Below are 12,815 nucleotides of genomic sequence, written 5' to 3' on the forward strand. Positions count from 1 at the left end.
AGTTTGTATAGGAAAAATCAAAGAATTGAAGCTGAAGACAGTATAAAGTGTTAATAATGTGAAAAATAAAAAGGATTTTTTTTGAATTTGTTTGGGAAAATAAAGATAAATTAATAAAATTCTGAGAAAGTAAGCAATACTCCTTCATTACGTCGTGGTTTATATGATGGTGAGTTAATGCTTAAAAATAGGGTTGTGAAATTTTTGAATGGATAAACAAATCAAAGAAGCCGCACAGGTGTTGGTGAGTGATAGAATATGAGTTTATTCAGTATACCATATACTTTATATACATAAAATATAATATCAAATTTAGTATAATGCTAGTAGTATAGTATAGTGTAATATGTGTACTATTCTTTGAACAGCCTTGATCTAAACTATAGGGCTGTACCGATAACACACTCCATGTGATTAGCTTATAATTTATTTGTTACCACAATAATAAGTGCATCTATGTTCCACAACGTTTCATTCATCAAAGTTTGTATAGAGTTCCCGGTGATTTTATGTCCATTTCGGAGCCTTTTTTGATCATGTCTTTTGCTTGTTTTCCCTTCGATATTTCTGTATTCAGGAAGTTAACAGAGAGAGACCTTATGATTCTCAATGTTTTTTAGTAAGACAAGAAATTTCACTACAATTCTCGACTTACAGTCCTCGCTCTGGTTTTGTTTTGAAGTTTTACTGATTTTTCTTTCCGCAGAGATAATTCAAGAGATAATTAGTATTTAACAGAGTAAGAAGTACTAGAAGAAGTTTTTGTAATATATATTATTTTTATTCTTAGTTAAAAAGAAGTTAAGTGGAAAGGTTATTTGTTTCTATTTATGTATAGAAAAAGTTTACTTCATGTTATGGAATTATTTTTGGAATATATTTTTTGATATGTATGTGATATTTTCTGTAATAATATATCCATGCATATTCAAGTGTTTATACAACAAGTTTGTTCATAAAATAAATGTTTATAATATGTAGTTTTTAGCAGATATTCACACATGGAACACAAAACATGGGTAAAGGATCCCATAGGCATTTAACTAAAGAATATGAAAGCTTTTAAATATTTTCAATAACAAAAAAAAATCAAATTTATACTTACTAGATAAACTTAAGTTCTTTAGTTCATTTAAATAATTTATTTAAAAGGTTTGAACAAAATAGCTCCACACTGATTTTCTATATTCACTTCCCAATAGATTATTAAAGTATTCAAACGATTTTAAAGAGGAGGAAAAAATAATCAAATTAACACTCTAGAACAGATTCCGGTTTTCTGGTTCATTTAAGTAATTTATTTGATAGTTTCTTAAAGATATACAGACATTAAGTTTGATCCATTAGTTTTATTTAGTTTTAACCATCACTTATTTCATCAAGTCAATTGATGGCTAGCGGATAAAACTGTAGATTACTAAAGAATTTAGTCTCAAAAAGAAGGAAAAAAGGATAAACAAATTTGTACTTACAGGACATACTTTTGTCCAATCTGGAATCCGAGTCTAGAATTCTAAGAATAGAAAAATGAAAAGAAGTGAATTATTTCAAGTAAAATAATACTACCCAATATATACCAAGTCTCCAGTAAGTGTATTTGGTTTTAGTAACTAGTAACTAGACGGGCACAATACACTCTTGAAGAATCTTTTATTAATATAGATATTTTTCTGATATCGAATTTAATCATACTTACGCGATTTGCAATAGGGCTTTAAAAGCAAGTAATATTATTGGTATCTTTAAATTGCTCCAATGATTGATATTAACATTGGGATACATCTTAATCACTATGTGAAAATTACGCATCTTAATGGAATAAACGTTAGGTTGTAATTACATTCCATGATGTGAAGGTATTGAATTTTTAAGTGTTTCATAGCAGACGTATTCAATTTTGTTTTATTTAAAAAAACACCACCACAAGGCCCCAATTAATGGCGGTACTGTTAGAACATACAGTGTGCAGTTAGTTATGTAATTCCTTCTTTGAACTTCTCGTACAAACTCGCCACTTCTCTTTTTGAAAGCCTTTTTTAATAAAAAATCAAGTTGGCTTTGAAATTCGTAAATGCATAAACGATTTTCATCTTCGAAATCCTCCTCAAATACTAAAGACTTAAATCTATCCGTAAATTCTATAAACCCATCCAATACGGAGCAGTTCTTATATTTAGGATCAAAAGCAATGCGTGGTATTCTCATATCTTGACATAATTTCTCATGAATCGTTTCTATATCTTTTCGGAATTGCTTTTGGAAGGGTTGATGTGTGCGTCGATATTTCCCAGCCATCTTATTTCCACCAACCAATGGCAATCTATTCTTAGTCCTTTTAGTAGGAGAACAATTAAAAAGCTCTTCAACTGAATCGACTGGCATACATATCTGTTGGTAGACAATCTAAACGTATAATTGATAAATCTATTACGTCCCTTAAATATATTATATAATAACTTACATGTTCATTATCCATAATGAAGTAAAATTATTTCTGTTTTAGTAACTAAGAATTTTGATAACGAAAATAATGAGTGAAATTTTGCAAGTCAACAAAAATATGTAATGTTATATATGAAAATAGATATATTCCATTTCAAAAAAATTATGTTTTAATTTAAAATTACATGTTCACTATGATCCAGTGTTATTATAATTTATTTGAATATGAGAAAGTCATAATTTCAAAAGTGTACTTGAAAAAGATTAAGATTCAATATTTTTTTAAAAAATCATCTTCAGGGATGACTGACTTTGTGAATCAACTAAATCTATTGATTTATTAAAAATCAAAAATCAATTATTTCCAGGGAAATGAACAAGATAATGAATTCATCAGAAAAGCAATCCTCATAGCAAGGTTAAAACCTGAACTTTAGTCTAACATAAAGTATACCATGCGGAGAGGGGCTCCTACAAGATCAATACATATTGTAGAGGCAGGAACTCTTTGTAAACTTTGATAGTTTGAATTTATCTAAATTGTTAGTAGATATTAATAGTAACTAAAAATTCAAATTCTGTATTCGCTTATGCAAGAACGGATTATTGACTAGGCCACTGACCTAGGCTTTTGCAGGTTCAGGGGATTGATGGGCAAAATATTTGCTAATTATTAATACCAAACAAAGCGTTTTTGAAATCAAGAGGGCTAGAGGTTATTATAATCGATTTCCTAGTAATAGTACTCACTCTTGCATTAATTACATTGCAAATGAGCAAAATTCTTGCGTTTGAAAAACAGAAAGTATACGAAATTTGTAATTTATAATTTTTGAGTTGCATCTCAAAGAGTACAAAATAAGTCCATATCTCGTCACGAGTTATGATACATTTCATGAAAATGGAGTTCGTATAAACGCGAGTAATGTCTTCGGTAATCAACTTCTGAACTAAATCAATATCAGTCACCTTATTATATTATTATAGTAGTTCCTGAGTTATTTGAATAGTTTACTATCATATCTCATTTTGCGATTCTACATAAATAAACAACTCAAAGAAGCATAAAGACTTCTAAGAATATTTTGCACATCATTTAAAAAATATTTGTCGGCAAAGTCTTTAGAAAGTATCTCATAGCTTAAGTAAACATTTTTTAATCATGCAAATCTGCACCAAATTCATTTCCAAGCAATTTGTAAGAAAAATAGTTTACTCAATTCTTCTTACTATGGAAATTTAATCGGCTTAACCCTTGTGCACACTTCTGGGTGTAAAACTATATCACTGTGATATTATATTATATATTTGGAAATACAGTCTTATATAATCTCTTTAGGTAAACTCTTACTTTCAGTGATTAAGAAAAAATTAACAAAAATAACAAAAGTAAAATTCTTTGAAATCTTGCAAATATATTTTAAGACTTTTATCCGCTTTAAGGTGATATGGAGATTTCAACCGTTCTAGAGTTGCTTTAGAGCAATGGAAGGATTAATACAAAGTAAATCAGAATATTCTTCTACATGCAAAACGTAATTTGAATCATATAAATAAAAGGAATTAAACAAAGATACACTCTCTAAATTCTTTTAATACTTTAGTACACTTTGTTGTATAGATAAATGGTATATGCACATAGATGAGGTGTTGGTTCTATAAAATAGGTACCAAAGGTATGATATGAGCAATCATTAGGTGTGGCATATTAGAGGTTTAAGTATGTCATTAATGATTGTTGGTCTAGAAGAATTTAATGTACGTGCTGACTTAAGCTGTGTCTCATTAACACTACAAATCCTGGCTGAGTACTTAAGTAGTGAAGACTAAATTTAAAGGGCTTAACTCATATTAAGTTGCGACAGGCAACTTAATATATTGTAACTATACAATATATTATATAGATAGGTTTACAAAAACTTAATATGTTTGCTTATAGCATATTGCTATCTCTTACACTTACATATATGCTGTACATATATGTAAATATATGTGTGAAGACGAATAGCGCATTAATGCCTGGGAAGAATTTACCACATTGGTACCAATAAGCTAGAATAAAAGATATGTCTCAAAATGGATAGTTGTTCTTAATTGCTTCTGGTGTATTAATGAAGAAGTGATCAAAATAGGAATCTGTCACAATAATCAATAACATAACTGCCACCAGCCAGATGAAACGAAAACTATGTTTGATATTGCTCTTTGGAAGCTGAGAATAGTCATCCTATTTAAACCGAGCTTTAATAACCTCAAAGAGTTAATGTTACCTTCATTAGTAATATGCAAAGGTTCTTCACCCATAAGGATTGTATTTCATCGAGATATCTATAAATAACTAATTAAATAGTTGAAATCAAAACAAGACGAAACTTAAAAATATATGTATGAACTGAGCCGCTACTTGAACCAATTAAACGACTTGAACCAATCATCCCATCCGTAGTTATAGTCTATAAATGTCTATTTCTTGAAATCAGTTTCTAATACGTGCAAACAATTAATATTAATCAATCCATTAATCTTCCATTAATATAAATCAATATTAATCCATTCATACTATCACTAATTAGTAGTCTTCTGAACCCTTTAGGCGCTCGCAAAAACTATGTGGGTCCCAATCATCAACATGCTTAATGAGTACCTCATCTCGAACTTTGGAATTCAACAAATTAAGTTCAATGAAACTTGCATAGAAGCTCTTTATTTGAGGACTAGTTATTAATGAAATTGGCTCACTATATTATTTAACGTATATAGGAAATACTATCTTATATAAATCAGTGGTTCCAAACCTTTTTTTGACTAAGGACCACTGTGATATTTTTGTTTTTAGTAGTAACCATAAAGTTTAAGAATAATGAACTGTATGATTTTTTTAATATGCTTTATGCATTTCTGGTATAATGTATAATGAATTTTATGAGTGCATAGGTACATTATAGTATATAGGCTATAAAATAGGTATATAATTACTTGGAATTTTTTTTGGTTTCATTTTCTAATAAATGAGGTATTAGTGGACAAGCTATAAGCTATGTAGTCAATACCTGTTAAATTTGATTCACGGACCATTTTTAACCATCTCGTTGATGGTTAAATCTCTGGTATGGGGTTGGGGACCACTGTTGGGGACCACTGTTGGGGACCACTGTTATATATGAAGGTCTTTGAAAAATATTTAAAAAATCAATTAATGAGTATTTAATTTTAAAAAGACAAGCTTAAGTATTCAATCGAAAACTTTTAGTAAATAAAGAATCAATAATTAATTTTTTAAAAACTATCAGATTGAAGGATTGTGTTGCTTTGATAAAACTTAAATTCCTTTATTTTTTTTATTTATTTATTTTATTTAGTTTACATAGTAAACTCAACTTTTTTCCTACTACATAGTGTTAAATAATATCATTCATTAAACCAACCATCATTATTTAACCCGTTCAATATAGTAAAAAACACATATCTGTCTTCAAAAGCCACCTATATTTTATGTGAGGGTTGTTAATGCGTAACTTCATACATCACGGAAAATATACTCGTACTTGCATCATTAAAAACTCACATAAATTGCTCACTTCCTGCTTGCATGGAGCCGTACAATAAACCCTTTCAGATATGTAATTTCCTTGAAAAATTTTCCATACACTTCAACCAACTGTTATTTATGTACTTAATATGTTCATATTAGTTGAAAAAGGGGTTAAGGGTTAATTTGTCGACCAAACCATTTGTATATTTTGACCACTTGAGTGTTCAAATGAGCATTAAATTTACCCTTTCCCTTCGATTAATCTATTGTTGTACTTTTTTTCTTTTTATATTAAAAATTATTTGTTTAGTGCTGAAAGAGTTTATTGACATAGAGAAAGGACCCGCATTTGGATATCATTATACCATTTTACCCACAGTTTGTTCGTTATTTGTCTGTCAGTGCCATATTTTTGATTGTTTTCTAATTATTATGAGGTCAACAATGCTGCGAATAAATTGAAATTGTTTTTTAATGTCTGTTTGTTTGCATGTTTGAATGTTTTAATTTTTCATCGAGATCATTTATTATCCTTTCGAGTTCTGTCGGCCTCGAGACAGCATGCTCAAAGGTTCGATAATGTCTTTTTTACTATATGCTTTCCCTAATTAAGGGTTAAGCAAACTATTAAGTTAATCGATTTTCTCATATTCAGTAAAATAGTAATCATACTCGTACATATAATATGAGATAATAGTAGAAATTTATATATTTTTGATGAGGGTGTTGAATGGTAAATAAAAGGTTTCAAAAAAAGGTGTGTTTATTGAACATTTCTAAAATTATTTTATTGAAAACTCAAAAATATTTAATGGATTTATATCGTGAAATATTCATATTCCTATGAAGCCGTTATTTGTTCACCGAGCTTCAATAAAATATTTCGAAGGGCATGATGAATGCCTCTTTAGGTACTCAAATTCTACACATATGTTATATACAAGCACATATAAAATTGGCAAGAAAAAGATAGTATGTTCAGGAGTTTTATTTTAGACACAAAAAATCTGTAAAATGCTGAGTGAAACTTTTGCCCGTCTTATAATCTTATACCCTGAAGGAATATGATTCTAAGTAATACGTTTTTTCACTTCCATTGGATCGAATTAGGTCTGGGGTCTAGAATCTAAAGATACTCTTAAGTTTGTTAACAGCTCTAATTTGATTCTCTCCAGGAATATTATAATATATCTTAAAGATTGTGGTGCACCAATTTGTTTTCTAATCATAAAACTTATAAGATATAAGATGAGATTAAAATATTTTTCCAAGATTAGAAATTTACATAAGGAATGGTGTTTATTTGTGCTTAAGTAAGTTTTAGTGCACAAGGCTGTCACTTCAACCTAACCTATGCCTATTAAACTATTTCATGTCAGCGAAATGTTACTCTCGCACAATTGTGAATCGCAGTAAGATAAGGCTAGATATCGAAGAAGGGAAGGGAGTGCAATGATATTTCTCCTCATATAGTAAAATAGGACATATCAATGCCAAAGACATTTGTTTTTTCTGAGAACATGTGGAAGCAATATAGTATATATTTTAAAATTAAACCAAAGTATTTTACCTGCAGTTATTGAGATCTTCAATTCGCTTCTCGACTTATGAGGAGAAATAATCTTATTAGCCTTATCTTACTTTGATTCATAATTGTGAATGAATGACACAAAAACTAAAACAGTTGACATTTTATGTTGAGCCTAAAACTTTATTTTTTTAAAAACAATTCCGCAGTGAATAAATCGTAGTCCAAATTGACATAGGAAGTTCAAAATATATTCTATACATTCTATATACATGCATGTATATAGCTACGTATATAAGAATAGTATAGAATATATATTGCTTTCGATGGTCTTTCTGATCAATGGATGAAGCAGGATATCTCTATATTACGTTACGGTCCAAACCAAATCAGCAATGCAACTATTGCTGGAATTGCCAGGAGAAAATAAACGTTGACTGTTTGTGTTGGTAGTTCAGCTTCTTTTTGAAAGTCTTCAGTCCGTTTAACAAAGGCATCGTTTATATACATATTAAATCGGCGTTGAAAATGCAGGACTTGTAAACGATAGGAGCAGCATAGATGTTTATCAACCACTAAGTTAGCAAATACTTTTAAATGTTCATCTCTGTGAATGTATTCGATACGAATGGACTTAATTAAGTCCGAAGGCATATACATTTGATGGAGTAAGGTTTTGTAGGTTAAAATAACATCTTGCCTAAACATCGCTTGATGCTTACAGTGTATGTGTTGATAAAGTTCTCCTGGCTCTCTGCCTCCAAGTGGTGGTAAAAATAAAGAAACTTTTGATTTTGATGGCGGATCTTCAGTAATCTGAAAGTTAAAAAACACTTATTTACTAAACTAACTTTCGTTTTTACTCCTCAAACAATTTACCATATCCACACTCATAATGATTGCTTTCCAATATAACTTTCTCCAATATACTGTGAATTTTTAAGAAATAACTCCAAAAGTGTATACTAAAATTTAAACTTAAGATTTTTTTCTTTAATTTATTATATTTTATTTTTATAATAATATATTGTTTATGGAATTAAAAAATAAAATCATGGCTATCCTTAACGGTAACTTAAGATATGTCAAGTAGGATATATATATACACACTTATTTAAAATCGAATTGGCTTTAGCTTCGTTGACCCTTTCATACCTTATACCACATTATCATGGCAAATAATGTTCCTATTCACAACAGTGTGAAGAGTATAAAAATTTGCAATCCAACCTTCGTAAGACCCATTCGAATACTACAGATAATGAATTACTGCTAATTTTGATCGTACTTATTATTTTATTATTGAATGATTTTTATTAATATAGTATAAGTATTCAAATATCAATTGATATGTATACAAAGTTTCAGTTTATGTATTACATATTCCTTGGTAATCGTTTCCATTCCATTTATAACATATACTACATATATTAATGAGACGGGCCTTGACTCTAATTTCAACTTTTCTTTATTTTGTACAGATCCTTTTTATTAAATAAATAGTGAACAATTTCAATTTATTTTTCTCTAAAAATAAGAAGTACTGCTTTCAAATATATCAATACATATACATTTAGTTCATTGATGATCTTTATGTTGCACTATGATACATTTAGGGATCTACAACGAAAATGAAATATCTGAAGTATATGAGAAGGGGAGCGGGGGCTACGATCGGAGGTATTTGCTGGTATTGTTTAGAACAGGTTGGAAAGGGACTTAACGAAAAATAAAAATATCGGTTATATTTTTATTGATATATGTATATTATATCAATAATAGAGCTATCATGTTCCAAATTTCCAAGATCTAGTTTTATTGTAGGCGTGCCATTTTAAACGGGAAGTTGCAAATGACTTATGTATCATACTCAATGATTTTCTATATTCATGTTGTGCACTTGCTACCTACCTTCTCTTCTCCTTTTACAATAGATTTTAAACCTCAACAACATGAGTACGCTTCGACAGTAATAAGTTTATGAATACGACCTACATTCAGGTCGATGTCTGTAGTTTTGTCATATATAAATATGTGTATAATTTTATAGAATGATTGATTTTATAAAACACATTTTTATATCTTTTTAAAATTGTTTACAACAAATATAATTTAATATATAATCTTCTATTCTTTAAAATAATTATTATTAAATAAACATAGAAATAGTTTAAATTAATTCCAAATATTAAAGATTATATTGTGATGATATTCCTCCATTCATTTAAGTACTACAAGTGTTGCTGATATGGGTTATACATATATATCATATGGGTTTTCATCCTAATAATAAATTTTATTGTGGGTGGTATTAATTTAAGGGACGTATCTTTCTTGTCGCTTTCGATTGTTGGGTTCATTACGTACTGCATTTCATTAGTCCCTTGTCCATATTTTCAATTTTCATCTGATATAAAGCCAACTTTTATAAATAATAGGAAATATAAATAAGTCTTACTTATAGTAGTCGTCTTATAATTATTCTTTACTGATTGGTTTTGAATTTATTGGGCTCTGTGAAATTGACTTCCTAACGTTATAGTTCAAATTTTTTTAGTTTATTCTATACCATACATTTTCGCATATCATATATCCGAATTAATTTTTCATTGCCTCTTTTTCTCGTTACTATAATATATATACCCAAATATATAATCATATTAACAAACATTGAAATTTTAAATAACATTTTTTTATAAAATATAATTACAACTACAGATATTCTTACTTTTCATAGACTGCCATTTATCAATGCATATGCCATAGTAAAAAGGCTATTGTAGGTGGTAGTGATAGAAGATATAGAACACAATTGATATTATGTCTTGTCTGATCGACTTCCTTTTGAAAGTCATTTGTTCTCTCAGCAAATGAATCATTTATATATAAATTCATATTATATTGAAAATTAGACAAACATTCACGGTAGAGTGGAGATAGATTCTTGTTAATTGGTAGCTTATAAACTACATTAACAAATCCGTCTTGAAGAACACATTCCATACGTATGGGCCGTAATATTTTTGGTGGAATGGACATTTGGCGACGCAAATTTTCATACGCATTCCATACATCCTCCTTAAACAATGCCTGATATTTCTTATGTATTCGTTTATATGAATTTATCGCCTCTTGTCCTCCCACCGGTGGTAAAACTATATATATTGATTCTTTAAACTTCGACTGATTGTTGTTCTGTTTGTATAATAAAATTTACATTTATTTGAACATAACTTTGAGATCACTTTTGCAGAAGACTTACCATATTTATACTCATGGTTTTTTATTTGATCACTTTATAGAGCTATGTTTTTTGGGGGCGCTTTTTAAGGAAAAAAATCTATAATGATATAACAAATAAAGTTAGAAAGTGTAAGTATTCAGTTTTTGGATTAGTAAATTTTTTAATATCTTTGAAATGATGACAGTTATTTTTAATGTTGACTTTTTTAAATTTTATATGTTTTAACTAAAAATCTTTATTTTAATTTCCATCATAGGAGCTTATTGAATAATATAATATATAATAGTTGGAAAAAAAAAAGAAAAAGGATGGTTATATCGTTTAAATGGTTAAAATGAATTATTGTACATCATATTTCCATTTAATAGCCTCAATATTTTTTAAAAATAATACAAGCAGTTTCCAAGCGAAAATTTACAAGATAAATAAAAGTATAATATAAGTCATACCTGTTTTTATTTTGTTAGTGTTGATAAATGATATAAAAATATATATAAATTCCGCTTTGAAACTTTATTAATTCATTTTTGAATTTCACAGGGCTTCATAACTATTACAGTTTTAATATTTGAAATATAATTAATAAAGTTGATATATATGAATTAATAAGTAAATATATATAATTTATAGCTTGCTTAACCATTAACATATTAGTTGCCTATAGAAAATATTTTTACTTGATTAATCATATTGAAGCTTTCAAGTTACTACTAGATATTATATTACTATTAGATATTATAGTACTTGCCGTTTTGCGAATGATCTGAAATGTGTTATAATATTAAATAGAATACATATTTGTAAAGTATAAATACCTATACTTGCCTATACTAAATTTGGTTTTTATGGTTTTCAATTGACTTTTTTCAGAATATTTTTAGTAATACATTAGAGATACAAAATATACATTGAAGCCCTTTTCCGTTATTAAATATAGTAGTGGAATACTTGAAAACAATAATAAAATGTTGAAAAAACATTTGGTAAATAACTATAAAATATATATATATATATATTTATATATTTGAACGATTTTCAATCTTACCTAATTGACTTGAAGATTTTGATATAATTTTAAAAATTATTTATATATAATACTATATTGATTTATATATGATAATTAATGATGGTTTGGCAGATCCTAGCGTAAGAAGAGCATTACTACTGTTGCTAATGAAGGTGTCACAAGAAGATATAAGCATAGTTTGGATATAATAAATTCAGCTATTTCTTTTTCCATATCCATTGATCTCTTAGCATATGAGTTGTTGGTACATTCTAACAAACGAGGTTGGAATTCTGTAACATTTTTTTTGTAAAATCGAGGTAAGCTGTTCCTTTTTATTTGTGATTCATATTTCATTAAATTGCCTATAACGCTGCATTTCATACAAACATTTTTAAAAATTATTTTTGGGATACCCATCTCCTCACGTAATTGTTTATGTGCAGTCAATACATCTTGTCTAAATAACGCCTGATGTTTTCTGTAGATATTTTGATGGAGAAGATGAGCCACTGTTCCACCAATTGTAGGTAATATCAAGTGTATTGGGTGCTCTCCTTGAATGACATTATTGTTAGGCTACAAAATAAAATTTTATATTAACTAAACTTATGCATTAATCTTCTAAAAGCTTACCCCGTCCATTATGATTATAAATTATTAAAATTAATTAGTGTAATTAATTAGCACTTTATAATTGTAAGTTCTGAACATTTCAGAAATGCTTACTTTAATATAATTTCAAGCCCAAAAATAGTAACGAACGGGACGAAAAAAAAATTATATGATGTAAATATATAAAATATTTCAGCAACTAATTTTTAAATAATACAAAGTAATCATAGCTACCTTCAATGTGTATTATATATGTATATCATGTTATATTGTATATAATACTCAAAAAACCAGTTTAAATGCACAACTTATGTGTTATAGCTGTTAATCTTAATCTAATAAACCTATTAAAGTAGCTCAATTGAAGAGAAGTTAGAGTGCGTACAAAACTTTATCTACTTGGGGAGTGTACTCACAGCCAGAAGTGGCGCTGATGAAGATGTAGATA

The 12,815-nt window shown here is 28.3% G+C and overlaps 3 protein-coding genes across 6 annotated transcripts; all 3 read right to left on the minus strand.

The window, feature by feature from the left end:
• Positions 1-1,810: 1,810 nt before the first annotated feature.
• On the minus strand, positions 1,811-2,579 carry LOC119684694. Its single transcript, XM_038098792.1, has 2 exons — positions 2,462-2,579; positions 1,811-2,403 (listed from the first exon to the last, which is right to left on the minus strand). The coding sequence occupies exons 1-2, from the start codon at positions 2,474-2,476 to the stop codon at positions 1,903-1,905; spliced, it is 516 nt and encodes a 171-aa protein (XP_037954720.1). The 5' UTR covers positions 2,477-2,579; the 3' UTR covers positions 1,811-1,902.
• A 5,096-nt stretch (positions 2,580-7,675) lies between these two features.
• On the minus strand, positions 7,676-8,486 carry LOC119683541. Its single transcript, XM_038097252.1, has 2 exons — positions 8,382-8,486; positions 7,676-8,318 (listed from the first exon to the last, which is right to left on the minus strand). Exons 1-2 carry the CDS (start codon positions 8,394-8,396, stop codon positions 7,875-7,877), a joined length of 459 nt encoding a protein of 152 aa, XP_037953180.1. The 5' UTR covers positions 8,397-8,486; the 3' UTR covers positions 7,676-7,874.
• A 1,180-nt stretch (positions 8,487-9,666) lies between these two features.
• On the minus strand, positions 9,667-12,528 carry LOC119685963. 4 transcript variants are annotated; one of them, XR_005252843.1, is made up of 6 exons: positions 12,389-12,528; positions 11,792-12,331; positions 10,765-10,842; positions 10,231-10,697; positions 9,961-10,130; positions 9,667-9,909 (listed from the first exon to the last, which is right to left on the minus strand). XR_005252843.1 is itself a non-coding variant. In XM_038100389.1 (4 exons), the coding sequence occupies exons 3-4, from the start codon at positions 10,777-10,779 to the stop codon at positions 10,251-10,253; spliced, it is 462 nt and encodes a 153-aa protein (XP_037956317.1). In that variant the 5' UTR covers positions 10,780-10,842; positions 11,792-12,331; positions 12,389-12,528; the 3' UTR covers positions 10,225-10,250. The 4 variants fall into 4 exon arrangements, 2 of the variants coding, with proteins under 2 accessions (XP_037956316.1, XP_037956317.1); XR_005252844.1 differs by lacking the exon at positions 9,961-10,130; XM_038100389.1 differs by lacking the exons at positions 9,667-9,909; positions 9,961-10,130 and having other exon boundaries at positions 10,225-10,697.
• Positions 12,529-12,815: the final 287 nt, after the last annotated feature.

This window comes from Teleopsis dalmanni, chromosome 2 (assembly GCF_002237135.1).
Source record: "Teleopsis dalmanni isolate 2A chromosome 2, ASM223713v2, whole genome shotgun sequence".
Lineage (NCBI taxonomy): Eukaryota > Metazoa > Arthropoda > Insecta > Diptera > Diopsidae > Teleopsis > Teleopsis dalmanni.